The sequence below is a fragment of the Populus alba genome, chromosome 5, assembly GCF_005239225.2.
Source record: "Populus alba chromosome 5, ASM523922v2, whole genome shotgun sequence".
Lineage (NCBI taxonomy): Eukaryota > Viridiplantae > Streptophyta > Magnoliopsida > Malpighiales > Salicaceae > Populus > Populus alba.
The window spans coordinates 17,958,464-17,979,452 of record NC_133288.1 but is presented as its reverse complement, the minus strand read 5'-3'; the positions used below and the strand labels follow the sequence as shown (position 1 = coordinate 17,979,452).

At 30.5% G+C, this 20,989-nt stretch overlaps 1 protein-coding gene across 1 annotated transcript; it reads left to right on the top strand.

The window, feature by feature from the left end:
* The first annotated feature begins 539 nt into the window (after positions 1 to 539).
* LOC118029213 (bidirectional sugar transporter SWEET1) lies at positions 540 to 3,756 on the top strand. The gene is made up of 6 exons (XM_035033037.2): positions 540 to 661; positions 807 to 843; positions 1,311 to 1,406; positions 1,895 to 2,174; positions 3,097 to 3,216; positions 3,359 to 3,756. Exons 1-6 carry the CDS (start codon positions 628 to 630, stop codon positions 3,536 to 3,538), a joined length of 747 nt encoding a protein of 248 aa, XP_034888928.1. The 5' UTR covers positions 540 to 627; the 3' UTR covers positions 3,539 to 3,756.
* Positions 3,757 to 20,989: the final 17,233 nt, after the last annotated feature.

The window sequence follows — 20,989 nt, the reverse complement described above, 5'->3', positions numbered from 1 at the left end:
TCAAATGGGCTTCAAAGCTCCGGTGAAATCAAATTAAGATTTACCTCCTTTGTTATAATCGATCATTTTAATTATTTTTTTCTTAAAATGATCTTCGCCTTCAAAAGATAAAATGCTAAAGGCCCTTCTACACCTTATCCCCACCTGCAGACACCGGCTTCAAACGTGTGATTTATCTCCCAAAGCCCTTATGTTTTGAGGAAGAAGAAGGTGTGGAAGGTTTCTAATGCTATCCGGTATTACAATGCCTTTTGAACCGTGGACATATCGGAATTATTAGGAGTAATTATCTGAAAGAAGCTAATATTCCAGAATAAAAGACAAAAAAAAGAAGTTTTATTAGTTTTATTGCGTAACAACTTTTTAACCCAATCTCACATCACTTTCGCCTTACATGAACTAATGCCATTGTGATGCAAGTTAACTAGCACACAGGATCTCCCCCAGTGGGCAAGTCAGTAAGCAAGCAAACAGAAGAGAACTGAAGGAAAGAATTTTACTGCGGTAATTTTCTTGTTTCGGTTCTATATAAACCAATGGCTTCTGGCTTGCTCTGCATATATTATTTCCATCTGCTAAAAAGATTCTTCTCCTTTGGAAGTTTCAAGGTTTCCAAGGTTGAAGATAATGGAAGTCCTGCATTTCTTGTTTGGAGTTTTTGGTGGGTTCTTTTAATTTCATCAATCTAACTCTCCTTTGCACTTGGTTTTCTTTCTTCTTCTTCTTGTTTCTGAACAAAATGTTTTCTTCTTCTTCTTTTTTCTCGAGGGGACTAATCAATGGTTTCTCTCTGTTTCTTTCTCCAGGAAATGCCACTGCTTTGTTTCTCTTCTTGGCTCCAACGTATGCACCAGAACTTTTCGTTAGCTCCATCTCTGACTCTGTTCAGCACTAGCACACACATGCACGACAACGCCTGATTGACATTTATGGAGTTTCTTGGTTTTGAAAAGTTCGCTTTGTAGCTTCTAATGGCTGTTTTCAATCCATGGGGAAGACAAGAAAGACTATCTTCCTCTCTGGCTATAAAAATGTCTTTTGAGTCATGATCAAATTTCTTCAACTTTCGACTGTTTTCTTGAAAAATGATTCTCTTCTAAACCCATCCTTCTTTTCCTATGATCTTTTTTAACTTGCTGGATCTTCTATCTTGTTTTTCCTTTGCAGCTTTGGGGTGCTACTAGTTTTACCACTCTGTTCATATATTTCTGTATTTGGGTGATCGAGATTCAATGATCATTAAATGAAAACTTGCCTGATTTGCTAGAATAGGATAAAGTTAATGTGGATTGTGGCTAATTTGTTGATAGGATAACGTTCAAGAGGATCATAAGAAGCAAATCCATAGAGCAGTTCTCTGGCATTCCGTATGTGATGACCTTGCTCAACTGCCTCCTTTCCGCTTGGTGCGTGCTTCTCGTTTCTTCAACCACCTCTTCTCTCTTTACTTCTCGGCTCTTGTGTATTTCACCTTCTGAATTGTATTTTCGGTTCATCTTTAAAAGGGTATTCTTGTAAACCAACTGCTAATATGAGCTGCTTTTGGTTGTCGTCAACAATGAGCTCAAAAGACAAAAATTATAGCCACCTTCGGTACATCCTCAAACGATATACATTTGAAGCCAGTCCAAGAAGATGCAATTCAGTGCAATGAATTTATTTATTTATTTTCCCAGTCTGCTATTGCTTTGCGGCTTAATTTACTCTATTTTGGTATATATTGGACACAAAAGCGTGGTGCTGTTTTTGTATTTATCTTTTTTAATTGATGATTTAGGTGATCAAGTTTCATTAAGTTTGGTAAATTGGACAGGTGCAGCTTTTATTTTCTTGGGTTCATGCATTTTTGTCTAATCACTACCACTTAATCGTTACTTTTTATACTTTGTGGCAGGTATGGACTGCCTTTTGTGTCCAAGAACAATGTTTTGGTGTCAACAATCAATGGAGCTGGCGCAGCAATTGAAACCATCTATGTGTTGATCTTCATCATATATGCACCAAAGAAAGAGAAGGCTAAAGTCCTTGGCCTCCTCACTCTTGTGATCACCGTCTTTACTAGCGTGGCCTTGGTGTCCCTTTTTGCTCTTCATGGCAACGCCAGGAAGCTATTCTGTGGCTGTGCTGCTGCTGTTTTCTCTATTATCATGTATGGCTCCCCACTGTCTATCATGGTAAGTCAAGTTACTCTCAAGTTCTTCACTCTTTTGTGTAAGTTATTGGACCACTGCATCACGGGGTTCATTTTAGCTGCTCAGCAAGGCCCTTTTATAAAGTCATCGGAGAGCAGCTACTATTTGATATATCTTAGAGTACTCTGGTCTGGCTCTGTCAACTAATAACAAGTTCTTTTTGCTTATTTGTAAGATTGATTTGTCTTGATATATATATATATATATATATATATATATATATATATATATATATATATATATATATATATATATTGTATTTAGCTCTGTTTTAGCTGCGCCATCCTTAAAAGTTCCTTGCTGCATTGGATCCAACTTGTTATTCTAATTTTCCTCAATCTCCTATGGTAGTCTGCACTAGATAGGTACATTATTGTCCTTTGTGAGAGAAACAGAGAGGATATTTGTCTACAGTCATAATCTATTGGGATTAAGAAAATTACCCGACTAAGTATGTGTTTGTCATTGCTCTAGTTTTTAATTATAGCCGTTTGAAAAAATATATTAAAAAAAATATAAATTAAAATATTTTTTAATTAAATTCATGCAAAACTATAATTTATATTGATCAATCAAATATTTTTATATTTATAGTTGGGATAAATGCCAGCACTTACTGCTAACTTTTTTGTTATGACAGTTTTGACTCTGTGCATGTATAAATGACTGCTGGCTTTCTGTGGTTGGGGACATGGTTTGCCTTCTCCAGAAAATTAGAAAAACTAATTTTGTTGCCATGGTTTTGGGCTGTTAATGATTTCTTCTTCATCGTTTTCTCCTATGGAAGGGGAGATACAACATTTGTAGAGGATAATATCATATTATACAGTGATTAAGATATTATAAGCTATACACAGTGCATGTTTTGTAAGATGATTATGTGTGATTTTGTCTGTACCTGCAGAGGACAGTGATTAAAACTAAGAGCGTCGAGTACATGCCATTCTTCCTGTCACTGTTTGTCTTCTTATGCGGCACCTCCTGGTTTGTCTATGGTCTGCTTGGTAGAGACCCTTTCGTTGCCGTAAGCTCCTCAATCTCCATGCTTCCTTGTACCTGATCAATTTACTCACGTTAGGCTAGCTAGCACGTTGTTGCTGATGCCCCATGATTAGGTTCCATGTGGTAAATTAACCTATATATGCTTATGCTACCGTATATTACAGGTCCCAAATGGAGTTGGCTGTGGTCTAGGGGCATTGCAGCTGATATTGTACTTCATCTACCGTAACAACAAGGGCGAGGCCAAGAAGCCCGTCTCCACTCATTCACTAGAGATTGGTCCCGGAAAAGTCCACCAAGAGAAGAAAGTGGTTGCCAATGGATCCCATGATGAACAAGTGTAGATGATTTCAGTGTGCACAGGGACCGCCTCCCAGTTCACTTGTTACGCTTCAGATAACCTTCTTTGCTGAAAGTTTGATCACTGTTGTTAGGAGTCTTTGTTTCCAAGTTCGCTTTTAAACTCTCTTGTATTTTTGCTGTCCAACTAATGTCTACCTACATGATGATGATACTATACAAACAAAAAGCGATGAGACACCTCTTTGTCACATTCTATTAATTCTAATGGTCCGAAAAATAGCATGAAAACTACAGGATGCTTGCTCCTGTGTATCCTGGACGGTGAACGACCATGTTCCCTTCACGTCATTTCCTTGAGAAAATTGCTCACGAAAAACTTGGTCTAGCTAGACAGTCCTTGAGATGATTGGTAGGACATTACCTGCCTGTTAATAAACATGAAAATGCGACTTCGCTTGCCAAAAATGGATCAACTGCTTTCGGTCGTGAACAAACGATGGCCGATATATGTCGTGGAGACGATGTGGCCATGTGCAGCTGCAATAACCGGGGAAATTTTCAATTCAAGATAACAATATTCTAGGATTTTCTATTCACCGTAATTATTCCTATGTGGAATTTCTAATTGAATTTTTTAAATATATTTGTTGTCGTTGATAATCAAGTTTATTAAAAACGATTTTTAGAGGGTAAGCGTGTGAGGCTTCTTGAATCGCCTAAATATAATGTTGGATGCGACGACGGAGATATGATAGATATAATAAGGCCATAGAGTTTGGTATTGCGGTAGCTGTTGTGTTGTGGTTTGAAAAAAATTATTTTATAAAAAGTACTTTTAGTTAAGGTTGGTTTGAAAAAATAGGTGTTTGGTTAAAACTGTGGTTGAAATTGAGGTTGAATAAAAAGTAGTTTAATATATTTGGTTAAGAGTGCTTTTGAAATTAAGGTTATAAAAACAATTTTAAAAATATATATTAATACTGATGATTTTTAATTTAAATGTTATGGATTTAACTATTGCTATTACTTCATAAAATAAATAATAATTTATATAAAATTAGATAAAATATTATCAGGAATAAAATTGATTTGATATTACAGTGCAAGTGAATTTAATTCACTCTACACTAGTTTTTTGAGAAAAAAAATATTGTTTACATGACAATGTGAGTAAATTTAATTCACTCTAAACTAGTTTTTTTAAAAAAAAATATATATACAAAAAATAAACACACTTAAAAAAAAAAAAAAAAAAAAGGTCACGTGAACAGTGCAAATAATTGCACTGTTGGCGTGCACAGTGCAAGTGAATTGCACTGTGCACGTAAATTAAATTTCGAGAAGCAGCAAGGAACTGCTTCTTAAAATTCACGTGCACGCGAATTTGTGTGAGTCCCACCGACATTTATTTATGTTTTTAATATAACCAAACGGATTGTTTGTTGTCATTGCTTCAAACACAGAAAGAACCACGCAAACAAACGGGCTCATATAACTTTCCAATTCGAGATTACTGCAACTCCACAATGTCTTTGACTAGTCTTCTCCCCTTGAACTTTACTGCAACCCCACAATTCCTATTTGTCTAGGCAGGGCCAACCTCCCTAAGCAGCGTGTGCATGGTGATTCAATTTTATTTTTTTTTCTTTTCTCTCATCTCCATTATGATTTGTGCGTTATCCCTTAAAAAAATCATAGCAACCCTTCGATTTTTTCTCTCTTCAAATTTAATTTATATTCTTTAAATTGCAATTTTTTATTTGAAAAAACTATTCCAAATTGAAAATTATATTCAATTTCATCCTCTTTTAATTGTGCAAATGCACAGTGAAACCTCTAATATAGCACAACGAAATATTGATTCCTTGTAGTTTATTTTTTTAATAACATGTTAATTAAAAGAACCCATAAACGAAAAAATATACCCAAAAAAGTATTGACCGATGAGTTCACACTTAAGTTATGTTTTTTTCAGTAAAAAATTATTTAAGCCCAAGTTGGCTTCCATTGTTCCTGATATTTCGGTGAAAAGAGCATCAATTGATAAGATAGTCCTTTCTTGCATGTCGCGAGCTAAAAGATCACAGTTGATCCTCCAATTTGATGCAAGGAGTGTGTATGCATGGCCTCCATGCTAGGGATCAGAAAAAAATTAAAAAACTGGTTAAATTAAAAAAAAAAAAATTGAAAAAATTGAATAGTTAAAAAAATTTTATTGGAATTTTAAAAAAAAACGACTGGTTTGACTTTAATTTTATAAGCCTGAAAGAGAAAAACCGAACAGAACCAAACCGAACCGAATCGAAAAAACCAAGCTCAACTTGAACCAGTTGATTTGATTTGGTTTTTGTTCTAAAATAACCGAACTAAAACCAGTTTTTATTTTATAAAATTAAAAAACTAGTTTAATTTTTTTTTTTTTATAAAAATCAAACTAAATTAAAATTAATCATTGTAGAGCATGTTGTGAGAGACACGTATAAGAGTAAAGCACTTTCACACTCACTTACGTTTCATATATAGATAGGGTGGAGAATAACTTTAAGGAATTCGTTGTGAACTATATGCTTTAAATAATTAATTTATAGGATATATCAAATGATGTGCCTTTTTTAGAAAAATCTATATAGTTAAGCAGTCGTAAGACATATAATTAATGTATTGTTAAATTTTAAAAAACGATCATCTGAACCTTAGAAACAATGGAGATCAAGGTGTGTTTAATAATTAGATGTTGATGAAGTCTAACTTCATGGATTTGGACTCTTCATAGCTAGTAGGACAATATCAATGGATAATCCGATGCTTGTAGCAGAAGTAGAGTGGCTTGCACTAGGGATTAGGGGTCTAACTTGAAAATTCAGGCAAGCATGCAGGTATTATTTAGATATGGAGGATTTTTTTTTTTAGAGCTAGTGTGTAATAATGTTGTTTTTTAAAATGTTTTTTTAGAAATATATTAAAATGATATTTTTTATTTTAAAAAATTTATTTTGATATACAAATCAAAATGATTTAAAAAATAAGTTGAAGAAAAAAAATAAAATAAAAAAAAAATTTTTAATATTTTTAAAACACAAATAAAATGGGCTCTTAGTTTAATAAGCGTAGGCTAGGAGTTTTCTTTTTTATTTTTTTGTTTTGGGCTTCCAACCTTTGGTTGGATCCTAGGGCTTGGCTGGGCCCTAGGGTTCCGTTGGGCCGAGGGTTCCCCTCCTTTCTTTTTCTCTTTTTTTGGTTTTTTGTTGTTTCCTCTCGTCCTCACTTCAGCTAGGCCCCCTGGTTAGGCTGACTTCTTCCTCTTTCTTCCTCCTTGACATAAGGTTGGGCTACGATTTGTGGGAGGTTTGTTTGGGCCACTTATTCTCTTCCTCCTTTTCTTCTCCCTCTCTCCCGTCGTCTTCACCCCACTAACTTCGGTTAGGACAATAAGGATTCTGCTGGGCTTGCCGGAGAGTTGCCTGGCCTGCCCTTCTCCTCTCAGCTTCGGTGAGGCCACTTATCGGCCTAATGAATCTTCGCCCATCATATGCTAAGTTGTATATGGTAAGGTACGTGAGGGGAGGAAAAAAACCCAACTAGTATATAGCAAACACTTTAAGATTGACACCAAGTAAAACTATATAACATATCTTTTTTAAAAAACTTTAAAGATATAAACAATTATATACATATATATATATATATAACATTTATTTGCTTTAAAAAGCACAAACATTTTATCTCCTCCTCCCCGTTGCTTTCCCAGCCTTTCTTAACTTTTATTTCCACTTTAGTCCAAACTAGTTCGCGACTGTCACGTATGCGGTACATGAGCAACGACAGTAATCTTAGCTAATAATGAACCCATCTAATTACGGTTTAATACCATCGAAATAAAATTGTTAAGATGCAAGTTAAAAACTATAATTATTAATTTGGATGTGATTTGTCGGATGTAATCCCATCATATTAATACGAAAAAAAAATCTTAAATTTGGAATTGAAATTGCAAAAGATGAAATGTATAAAAGACGCCAAATGCAATCTAAGAAGATAGATGAATTAAAAATAATTTTAAATTGTTTTGATTTATTAATATAAAAAATAAATAAATATATATTATTTTAATATATTTTTAATTAATTTTTTTAAAAAATAACTACTATTATAATAATAAATATATTATAAAATGTTATTAATTTAAGTCTTATAAATCTAGAAACATTAAAAATTTATATAATTATTAAATTTATAATTTATAAAATTAATTAAAATATATGTAAACTAATACAAATATTACACACCAAGTTAACCTTAAAAAAAAAAAAAAAAAAGCAAATAATACAAGAGCGAAGAGAGAGAATCTTCTTTTAAACCATATTCCAACTGTCAGCTTCGCTGATATTAGCTTTAAACGGCCGTTTTGCCTTTTTCTTTCTTTAACGGTGCTCTTTCCGTCAAGTTTCACGTAACAAGTGACACATGACATTGCTCACGCCATGACACATACAAACTTCATCATCATACATTCATACATGTCAGATTTACGCATACATGTGTATGAATGATAAGCGACGTCTTTTTTTTTTTTGCCCCTTAGCTCGGGGGTTTCTTGTAGACATGCTCAATTTTCAAAAATTGACCTTAAAAAATCTAAAACAATTTAGGTGATTAAGTTAATTCGTGAATAATCAGATTAATATCAGTTAAATTTTGTTTACTAAACTGTTTTATTTTGATTATTTATAAAAAAAATTCCTCTTAGTTGACTGAATAAAATTTAATTTAATTAATCGGATAAAAGATTAATAATGTAAAGTAGGGTTTGATATATTTTAATAACAGTTCTTCTATAAAATTTTAAAAAAGATATAGTAAAATAATATTTTTATATTTCTAAAATTTATTTTTAATATTATCCTTTTAAAATATCTAAAAACATTTAAAAAATTTTATTTTTTTCAATGAAACACCACCACGTCCCACCGCCTAAGTTCCATGTCATCAATATTTTTTTAATTTAATTTAAAACTTAACGTAAATGTGTCGAGCTTCAAATTATAGGTTTCCAGAATTGAATCTAGGGGGCTGGGTTTAACATATATTGGCTCTATAGCCGCCATTTAAGTTAAATTTAGGAACGTCTTCCGAAATTACAAGTATACCCCCACATTATTACTATTTCCTTTCCATTTCTATCTCAGCATGGCATGGCATGGCATTGCCGGCTAAGAAAAGTCTCAAGGAGAAACATCCTCGACAGTTGACCAACCAATCGAAACGACAATTTCAGGCAGTTACTTAGGACCATAGTTTAAAACCTGGCTGGCCTAGCGAGTCAACCTAACTTATCCAGGATTGAAATCAAGTCTGGTTTATGAAAAATAAGGGAAGTTAAAAATTCAACTGACTTGATTAACTCTGTAAAAACCCAAAAACATAACCTGTTTATTATTTTTTAAAACCAAAACGATATTGTTTTAATTTATAAATAAAATTAAAGTTGACCCAGTGAAAACCAATGATCGGGCCTTGGGCTGGGTCAACCACCGGGCCTGAGTTTAAAAACATTGCTTACGACTTGAGGGGGCACATTAGAGAACTCATTGTATTATTGTTATGCGCTATGAGTTGGATCAATTTTTTTTATGTAAAAAAATATTTAGGTATTACTAATATTTCTTCTAATAGAAAAAAATAAATTATGTGGGAATTGATATGATATGACTCAGTCGTCTTGATAGGTTCAAAGATAATCTGGATGACCTGTAAAAATATAGTTTGAGTCAAATAATTATTTAAGATATGATTTTTTTTAATAAATATTGAGACGGGAATATAATGAATCAATTCAAGTCAATATGGATTAACTTGTCAATCTGCATACCAAGTCATGAGATCATGATAACCTCATAAAAATCATATCAAAACAAATTAAAAAACTCAATTTCCAATAAACTTAATATTAAAGGATAAAACTAAAAAAATAATTAAAAAAGTAATTCGTGTCAACTTGAGTTAACCTACCAAATTCAAGCCTCGAGTCATGAAACTAAGATAACTCAATAGAAAGCAAATTGAAACAAATAATAAAATTTAATTCTCAATCAACACGATGTTGAAAAATGAAATTGATAAAAAAAAAATTAACTCAAGTCGATCATAGTTAATCTGCTAAACTTGTGACCCAAGTCGTGAGATAGGAATAACCTCATAGAAAATATATTAAAACAAATCATAAAGTTTAATTCTCAATCAACCCAACGTTGAAATATGAAATTGAAAAAAAAATCAATTAAAAAATAACAAAAATACCTCGAGTCAATAGAGTTAACTTGTTAAACCCACAATCTAGCTCATAAAGTAAATTGAAAAAAAATTATGAAATATAATAATCAATAAACTTAATGTCAAATGATAAAATTGAAATTGAAAAAAAAAATATTAGAAAAAGAAAAAAAAAAACAATGGAGGGGAAATAACATTATTTTACTAAATAGTGTCATGTGAAGAGGTGAAAATCCCTCCTCCTCCTATAATTTTTTGTTTATCAATTTAATAGTAACAGACAAAATCAGGAAAGAAAAGTTGACTAAGAAAAAAACTTGAGTCAACTAATTTAACCCATCAAACTTGCAATCGGTGTCATAAAATGGAATAACTCAAAAAAATAAATTTAATATTAAATGATAAAAATTTTTTTGTAAAAAAACATTGATTGAAAATAAAAATAAAAATAAAAAATATAAAGCAAAGCATTATTATGATGAATAGTACTTTGTAAGGAGGGGTACACTAAAATCCCCTTCTCTTTTTCTTTTATTTTTTATTAATGTAAATATTTTTCTACATGGTAAGGAATTATTAAGAAATTAAAAGAAAACGAACACAAATTTTTATTAAAGGGTTAAACCTGAAAAGAAAATTAATACTAATAAAAAGAAAGAGAGAAAAAAGGTCCAAATTAAAAACAATAACACACCATAAATTTGGATTGAGTGGCAGAATTAAAAACCAGTAAAACTTTTATAATAGAGATAAAAAAAAAACAAAATAATAAGGACTAATTTTGTTTATATATATATATAGCAATTGAAACCCTAAATTAAAAAGAGATACAACTTTAACAAAAGGCTCAAAGAAAAAAAGATATAAATTAAAAGAAAAAGGGTTGAAATAGAAATATAAAAAGCAAAGAAGACAAATCTACAATTTTCTACCTATTGATGACACGCGTCGTATAAGGAGAAGGAGGACATGGTGGGGTGTTTAACGACATGACAAAAAGGCATCTTTAACCATTGGAAGACATGTATGTGCTGACATGATCAAAAGATTGATGTTTCTCTCAAGTGCAGGAGTGTTGAAGTAATAAATATCTCGATAAGACTAGGTTGAACCACATGGAGGTTAACTATATAAATTATAATAATAATAATAATAATAATAATAAGTTAAAGAGGACTTCGAGATGTAAGATTAATGCGAGGATTCAACAATGATAAAAACAAATATCAAGGTTAGAGGATCCATTTATAGTATTAGAAATAAGTATAGTATAAACTCTTTTTATTAATCAACTAGAAACCACACACAAAAAGGTTTCAAACAGATGATTTATCCTTAATAGTTCATTATAAATTTTTAACATGATCATATTAATTATCTTATTTAAGTAATACCAAACTTTTAAATATTGTCAGGAATTCATGATGCTAACTTATGTTAACAACAAATCAAGTGTCTTTCATAGCATATATGTAGGTTATACCATACGGTTGGCTATAAAAGTGTCAAGCATTTGTTATACAACACAAATCTAAATTAACCATTTAACAAGCAAAGTATTAAAAATTAGTAAGATAAAAAGATAAAACATGTTAATAACAAACTTTCTTGGATATAAACATTGAAACTCATGTTGAGTTTATATTATACATATTCTAACACTATTAGTGAAACCTTTTCACCTTGACATAATAAACTTAGCTAAATATTATGAAGAAGAGAAACATAAATAAACAAGAGGAGAACATGATTATATAAGTATAGTAAAGGAAATGAAAGGCATAAAGAAGAGATTAGTGAAAATATAACATGGAATAAAACTTGAACATTACAAAATATAAATAAAGAGAGCAATAGCAAGATCTTGATCTGAACAACCAATATGCCTAAATGCATGGAAAATGCCTCTTTTATAGGCCAAAATTTAAAATTATTGATTTGATGACTAATTGTTAAGTGGGTGGCCACATCTTGACTTGGTGATAATCTTTATCTTTTTATCTGAACAAAACATCATTGATAACGTCAAAATTTGAACAGACTTAACTCATAAAAGTTCTAGAAAATTGTATCAGCTTTCTAGAAAAAAAATTTGAGGTTATTTGGACTTCTAGAACTCAAGATATGGGCTGAATATTAAACAATGTATGGGCTGCAGGACAGATTTGGACTTCTACGTTGTTGCTACAATTTGGACTTGAAAATCCTTTTAAATCTTGGACTCCTATGAAAGTTTTAGGTTTATCTCTTAGCTTTCCATCCATATAAAATAGACCTAAATCCAAGATCTACAACTCCAGATATGACCCAATGACCGAACAGTGTTCCAGTTTGGACTGAACCAACATCTCTTTTCTAAGTTTGGCCCTTTCTTTGTCTTTTAAATTTCAGTAGTTAAACTCATCAATCAATCATTTGATTTATGTAATAGACCTGCATTTAAGATGAACATTTACCGTAAATTAAAGGTATCTTATAGTATCAGACTTGTTATTATAAAACATGTTTTCGTTAAGGAGTTATTGATACTTCAAGTGCAAAATGATAATATAAAACCTTGATAAAAATGCACTTTTAAGTAACTTAATTTGTATTAAAAGTTAATAACCTTAACAAAACAATAAATAAAACATAACCCTTGACCAAAGGTTTTTTTTTTTTTTCCTTACTTCTTGAGCATTTAAGTAATCTAATTTGCTTTCAATATTGAAAAAAAAACTGCCCAAGACACCATGCATGTTTTTCTAAGGGTATTTTAGTATTTTTTTTGTTCATAAAAATTAAAATAACCCTTTACCCCCACTCAACTAGGACAAATGTTATTTGATTTAGAGGCAAAATAATTATTTTATTATTGCAATCCACAATAACATTACTCTTTTGCTATAGTAAAGGTTCTACATAAACTCACATTCCCTTTTAGTTTGTTGACTTTTAGTTTATTCTTATTAATGTTACATTGCGAGTTTTTATTTCTTTAAAAAAATAATAAATTTTAATTTTTTTTATTAAAAATAAGAACTTAATGTTTGCGCATAATCTATTTTACTTAATTTACATAGGAAATTCATCACCATACATGAAAGTAAATTATTTTTATTATAAAGTAGGGAACAACACATCTTAGATATAACTTTTTCATTTTCAAAACACTGTTGAGGCACAATTGGTGTCAGGCTGAAAGTTTTTTCTTATGAATTTTTGTCAAATGTTCCTTTAATTAAAAGACACTTTCTTTGTTTATATATATATTTAATCATAGCATAGTTTGATTATTAAAATTTTATCATGATTTGACAAACAAGTTTTTTTTTTTTTAAAATAAAATTATACCTTGGTAATTTTTATACTACTATATGTGAAAATAATTGAATAATTAATTTAAAATTTTGTATAAAAACTTCAAAATAAAAAATAGATATGTTTTCCATTGAATATTCATGATAATTTTTTTAATGCTTATTACGATTATATATAATCATTATTAAAGTAATTTGAAAATGATCTTAGTTTATAAATATTAAGAATTTTAAAAACAAAAACAAAAAAAGAAATAAAATTAGGGAAAAGCTAGTAGAGTCTAGTGTGGGCACATTTAGGTCTACAAGACTAGGTATTTTTGTCTGACTCTTAAAACCAATTGAATATCCCAATGATCAGTGAACTAACCTATATATAATTTTTTAATCTAAAATAAAAACTTATAAAATAAAAAACTAGGAAAATATCAAAATTATTGAAAAAAAAATCAAGCCGAAACAAATTACACTACCCAATTAATAATCAACCAAATATTAAGTAATAAAATTCAAAAAACAAATGCAATTGTAATTGTAATGGATAAAAAAACAAAAAAAAAAACTTATTTTCTCAGGCTAGGAAGGCCTAGAGCTCCCAAGCTACGAAGGCCTAGAGTTCTTAAACCTCCACAAAAAAACAAAGGTGTGCAAACTGGGAGAAGCCCACGTGCATGGGCCTTAGTTATATGTTGGAGGCACCTACAACCATCTTACAATGTTACGTCTTCTCTCAATAGCTAAAATCTCCTTTTTAGCATGTCATTGAAATCTTTATGTCATCTTCTTTCTGGTAGGGTGGTGCATGTTGGTAGTGGTAGAAGGTTTGTTGTTGATGGTTTTTTTTTTTTTCACCTTATCTTTTCTTTGTCCTTCCTTTTCGAGATTCTAGCTATTCAAAATTGTAGAGTTGTCCTCTTAATTATTTATATTTCAACTTTTTTTTTTTGTTTTTTATTTTTTATTTTTATTCTTGGTATTTTTGTAAATATTTTATTTATTTTTAATTTCATCAATCAATCTTAGTTTATGGATATATTATTTTTTTTTAATATTGTCCTCATTCTCTTGATTTTTTTTCTTTGTTAAATTTATTTTTCTTTCAATTTTACCATTCAATTAAGGTTTTGTAGTTGTCTTCTAATTTATTTTTTATTTCAGTTTTGATCCTCATTCTATTAATTGCTATTTTTTTATTTTGGATCCTTTTGTATAATTGAATTTTTTTTCTCTCTCTCGATTTCATTCTTCAACATTTGATTGGTTGGGGATTGGGCTTCATTATTTTTCTAGATATGGTGCTTACAGTATAATGACCCAAGTCATAGGTTTGAAAAGTTAATGCACTTTCACATCATTTTTTTTTTCAATTTTATCATTTGATATTTTTCTTTTAAATGGTCTTTGTAGTTTTCTTTATTTATTTTTATTGAGTTATTTTAATCTCATGACCTAGGCCACAGGTTTGGTTGGTCAATTTGGGTTAACTCAACCCTTATTACCTGGGTTATAGGTTTGTCATACTAACTGAAGTTGACTTGAGCTGAGTTTTTTATCCCTTTTTAATCAAATTTCATCCTTTCATATTTAATTGGTTAAGAATTAAGCTATATTATTTTTCTCCTTTTGGAAAATAGTTTTTCTTTTCAAGTTAACTTGATCACTTTTTTTATTATTAAGTCCATTTGTTGTTGTTGCTTATTTTTTTTATCATCTATTTAAAATAAAACGAACTTAAATAAATAGACCGAATTGCTGATTTTTTTTTTCTTCTTTAAAATGGGCTTGTGGCACGTGAACATCATTTTTTATAAAAAAAAAAATATTACCTCTGCAACATAGAACAAGTCCATATCTAGTATTATATTGTAGATTAAAAAAGGTAGGTGTTTATGTTATACAATACACCTACCTCTTGTTCACCTAGGATCAAAACTTTATGGATTATATTGTGTAATATCCCACATTAGTTGGTGAAGACTTAGGGGATGACTTTATATGAGCATGCTCACCTTGACCAATAAAACTATTTTTGGAGCTATGCGTGACTGCCAAAAACAAATCCGTGAGGCCCATGAGCCAAAAAAGGATAATATCATGCAAGTGGAGTGGGTTGTTACATTGGTATCAGAGCTTGGCTCACTGGATGTTCGGTTGTGTCGATGAGGTCGTCGCGCTCCTTAGAGGTAGTGGATTGTAATATCTCACATCAATGAGTGAGGACTTGAGAAAGGGTCTTATATGAACATGCTTACCTTAACTAGTAAGACGTGTTTTGGAGCTATGCGTGACTGCTAAGAACAAATCCGTGAGGCTCGTGGTCCAAAATAGACAATATCTTGCTAGTGGGTGGGTTGTTACAGGAGAGTACGCCACATGCGCCCCAACCTTTTTGTTTTTTATATTTTTTTAAATATCAAATTAGTTAGAAGTTGATATGATAATAACAAAAATATCATTACAAAAAGATAAAAAAAGTTCATGGACCCTGATTTTAAGTTTTTGATTTTAAGAGAATTTTGATGGTGTTACCATATTTGTTTTTTCAAATTACCCTTAGTTGAATTGATAGTATCAAAAAAGTAATTATTTTCTAATGCTTCATGTTTCTGTTCATACATGGAGATGATAAATAACAAATTAATTAATCATTAAACTGTAATTATTTTCTAATGCTCATGAATGCTATGTAGAAGAGATCACTTCTTATTACACCCGTTTTAGTATTATTAAAAAAGAAGAAGCCTAAAGCCCAAGCCTACAACGCCGAACTCGAAATCTAAAATCTTTTTTTTTTTTGTATTTTAAAACCGTCAAATTAAGAGTCATTCTTCAAATGTTTCCTTTGTTTAATTTCTACTCAATGAGAAGGAGACTTGGAGGCGTGCTTAAAGGATGGTTGACTCGATCAGGCTGGTCAGATTCACAGCCTAAAAGCCCTCATGAACCTAAAGAATCATATTTTTAAAGGCCCAAATCATGGCCAGTTTTTGTTTTATCAATAGTGGCCGACCTTATAAAGGTCAGTTGTTACGCTGTAGGATTGCCTTCCGCGCATGATCTGTATGGGACTTTTCTTCTCCTCCCCATCCTTCCGGATGATATAAAGAACTTATTTTTAATATGAAAACATAACAAATTAATATAAACTAAAATAAAATTTAATTTAAAATAAAATAACACTTTTAAAATACAAGGAGAAACCTGCTTTTGTAATAGCATGCTAATTTTAGTATAAATATAGCAAGGCTTCCACGGGCATCAGCGTCATTTCGAGTAGAGATATGTGGACTTCACTCCCATCATTCGGAATGATTTCAAGTGATAGATCATAGAAGCACACGCTGCTGTGCAGACAAGAGGCTTTTGTATTTGTCTGTCAGTAAGTATTTTTCGACATCTTGCACTCTGAAGGGCAATCTTTTGGGCGTGTGTAGTGGAGCATAATGGATCACGAACGCACGTTAAATCCGTGTTGTAAGAGTTTGGAGGAAGCTCAGCCCGGCATGCACAGCTCCGATTCGCTGGGAAAAATAAAATCGATCCACTTGCGTCTGCACGATAGTATAAAGTCAATTCTATTATAAAAAAAAATATAGTTTAAATGATTAAATTTTAAGTTTGTTTTTTTAAAGATTACTAATTTGAGTCCTATAAATTTCAGGATCACTAAAAATTTATATAATTATTAATTTTATGGTCTATAAAATTAATCGAGATATGTATAAACTGACTGAACACCAATATTAATAATAATAAAAAAAATCAATCCTTTTAAATTTTTCCCACTCCACCAAGGAAGTCATTAAACTCATCTTAGAGAGTTCAATCTAGTAATCTTCCGGTTCAAAACTTGCCCGAATACATAATTCACTTGCATGAAGAGACTGGTTCATATACTTTTATACTGATATTAATTATTGAAAACTTAAAAAAGGTTGTTTTCACCTATTTATATTTTTAAGAAAATACACTTTCATTTACTTTATTTTTCACTAATTAATTTATGATACGTCAAACTTAAAAATCTCATTATATATATATATATATAAAGAAAAAAACCTTACCATTACCATTTTTGGATTTACATGGTTCGTTGCTATGGAAACCGTAAGGACTTTCATAGTTCCATTGTCATTAAACCATAACTGATGCATCAGGGATTGATGGCTTATGGAGTAAACAACCTTACCATGCCTGATTATCAAACTAGTTAGGATTTTGAGGACAGTACTGCTTGTTAAGGTACGGGCTGGAGCCTCTTCGGGGTACCTATCTAGAGAGTTTTTGGATTTTGATTCATATGATTATTTTGGAAGCATGAGGTTATATTTTATAATGATTGTATATGTGTTTTGTCACAAATATAAATTTAACATAAATTTTTATCTAAGTTTATCCTTATCTTTAACATTTGAAATTTGAGTTAAAGAGAATTGATTTGTGTTGTTGGAGTTGAGAAAATATATGCATCTATTAGTTGGTCATTAGATGAGAGAAACTTAAGTGGAAAAGAGGATACTTGATAACAAATAAAATAATAATCAATGGAGATATATTTTTGTTTGTGAGTGAAGGAGAAATTGACTAAGAAATGTGTTGCGCCAATATTATCACACCAAAGAGCTAGAGTTTGATACAACTTGAGAGCAAGCTTATAGAAGAGTAACTGCACCCAAATTAACTTAGCATTGGTGTTGGTAATGTCCCAATATTAACTACTCTAGTGTTTGAATAAGAGACAACCTTTTGCACGCGAAAGCTCTATAAGATAAGATTTAATTCAAAAAAGGCTATGGCTGGTGGTGAAACGACTATCGTCATGAAAACCAGACCAGTCAAAGTCTAAGAAAGCTTGAAGAGATGAGCTGTGGACCATTGAATAAGAAGAAGACCATGATGAGGAGTGAGTCGTAGATATATAAGAATTCTCTTGACTATATTCAAATGAGCAATAGTTGGCCAGTGCATGAATTGATATACTTTGCTAACTATAAAAGAAAGATCTAGTCTAATGAAGCTTAAGTATTGGAGGGAACCAACTATGCTTCTGTATATGGTAGGACTAGAAAAGGAATCATCATGATTTTGGGAAAGAGCAGTTATAAATACCATAGGAGACGAGATAAGCTTTACATTATGCATGTTTACTTTTTGAAAAAGTTACTAGATATAATGTTGTTAGGATGTATATAGCATATCTATGGTAAAGTGGGTTTTTACTCCAAAAACACAATGCAATGACTCAAAACCTTTTAGAGCAAAGACATATTGAGGAGTAATGATGTAATAAGTATCTAATTTGGCCCAACTATAATAATGTCATCAACCTATATAAGGATATAAACTGGACTTGATCCATGGTTATAAATAAATTGAGAAGTATCGAATTTAGAGCCTATGAAACCCAATTCAAGCAATTTATGGCTAAGTCGAGAGTACAATGCTCTTGAAGCTTGCTTTAAATCATAAAGAGATTTATTTAAAGGATAAACATTGTTAAGAGAATAAAAAAGTTTAAACCTTGAAGGTTGAGTTATGAAGACGTCTTATTTAATAATGTCATATATAAAGGCTAACATCAAATTTGTAAAAACCCCAAATTAATGAAACGGAATAGAGAAAATAAGATGAATTGTAATGGGCTTGACAACTAGTTTATAAGCTTCACCATAGTCAAGTTCCTCTTGTTGGTGGTACCTTTTGATCACAAAATGAGTCTTTATATCTCTTAGATGATCAATTAGCTTAAAATTTAATTTTAAATACCTATTTGTAATCGACTAAATTCATTTTAACAATTAGAAAGACTAAAGTCCATGTTCTATTTCATATAAGAGCATGTCATGTCATTATAAGTATTTAACTGTACTGGTAAAAGTTGTGGGATTTATGAGCACTAAAGCTATGAGAGTTGGTGTTGTGGTGAGAAATGCAGTAGATTGGTGAGTTAGAGTACCATTTACAAATCTTTTAGGCTTAAAAATATTATTATGAGTACAGTTTGCATAGAAGTTTGAGACACTTATAAATGTGTTAGATTAGTAGCAAAAACTATAGTTGATGTTGAAGAAGGTGCAATAAAAGACCATTTAAGAGTCTTCATAATTTTATAGAAAAAGATATTAGCTATAAAAGTCAAATTGTTAATGGTAATATCATACTTGCATCATTGTTAGGAAAAGAAGTTTATAGAGAAATTATAGTAAATAAAAAAACATATTCATAAAAAATGACATTAATAAAAATAAAAATTTGGCAAGTGAAATGGTATAAATACTTGTAACCTTTGTGGTTTGTTTTGTATCCTAGAAAGACAAAACTAAACGATAAAAAGTTCATCTTATGTTTATTATAAGGTTGAATATGAGGCCAACAAGCATAACCAAATGTTTTTTTTTTAATTATAATTTGAAGTTTGTTTATAGAGTAGTTTAATAAAATACCTTATCCTTCATAATATTGTTTTTGGAACATATATAGCAATAAAGAGAATGCAACTTATTTCCACTCAATGTTTATGTTTATGTTTAATCAGGCTATTTTGATGGTGTATGTGGGGGCAAGAGAGACGATGAGAAATACCATAGGAAGTGAGGATATGATGTAATTTCCTAAACTTACTTCTCTAATAGTCAATAGAGAACATATAAATAAAATGAGAATTTATGAATTTTTCCAAGTTGACAAAAGTGACTAACATTATTTAAGGTATTATTAGAAATAACTAACTAGTGTATGAAGAAAACTTGATGAATAATATGTAATGCAAGATGGCCCAGACAATGATGCCAATTATTAACAGAGGTTTGATTACCAAGAAAGACTATAAGGGAACAAGAAGCCTTGAAAAGATGTTGTAATAGGTAGAGTCTATGATTACTCTTGCCTTTGAGAAGGGTGGCTATCGAGGATTGATCGTTTACACACAAAATAAAAGGTGAAATTCAAAACAAATATGATTATTCTTAGAGAATTAATAAATAAAGAGAATGCTTTATACACACACACACACACACACACACGAGGAATATGGAGAACATTATCGAGAAAGAAATATTTAAAGAGGAGAAAATAATATACAAAACCAATATTATAAATGCATAGACTTTTACCATTACCAACTAAAAGTTGATCATGTCTAGTGTATTTTTCAGTACAAAGGTTGATATTTATTAAGTCAAAGATGACTTGATAAGTAACACCAGTTTCTAAATACCAAAATTGATCTTGAAGATGCTTGAGTTAATGTATTATATATTTGTAGAGTCCACAAATCTTTAAAGTCTTAATCGAACCTACACAAGTATTTGTGTGCATTTTAAACCACCTTTATGCATATGTGACAAAATAGACATAATGAGCTAGATACTTATTGGAGTTATAGATAGGTTGGGTCCACTATGGTTTCAGCCACAATTATATTCTTGAAATGAGTGGTTTTTTTGTAGCATCTGCGACTATTAGAGTGAGAATTTTTATTAATTACAAATTTTTGAAGAAAAATATAATTTTTTTATTATGTTTTTAAAAAAGGAATGAAGATAAAAAAAAATACATAGATAAAATAAAGCCTTTGTGTTTTATATAATGGAGAATTTGAAAAATAAATAGAAAGTGTTTTTAGTTTTCTATAAAGCTAGAGAGATAAAAACAAATGTATTAAAAAAAATTATTTTTATTAAGCAAATATATTTTTTGTATTTTTTTATTTTGTGAAAAATTGAAAAACTCTCCACAAGTAAACATAACCTTAAAATGTTGTTATGATTATTTGTTTCAAAGATTTTCTAGAGTGAATATTGATTGTAGGAAATGATTTATAGTTTTTAACTAGTATGAATGGGTAGGAACATGTCCATTCAAAATTTCTTTTTTAGCAAAAGCTTACATGTTAACTAGGTATGGGAGATATGAAAAGTCTAT

Coding starts and splice junctions, on each gene's coding strand:
- LOC118029213 (XM_035033037.2), top strand. CDS start 628: ATGGAAGTCCTGCATTTCTTGTTTGGAGTTTTTG. Junction 844..1,310: donor TTTCTCTTCTTGGCTCCAAC/GTATGCACCAGA, acceptor ATTTGTTGATAG/GATAACGTTCAAGAGGATCA. Junction 3,217..3,358: donor GTAGAGACCCTTTCGTTGCC/GTAAGCTCCTCA, acceptor CGTATATTACAG/GTCCCAAATGGAGTTGGCTG.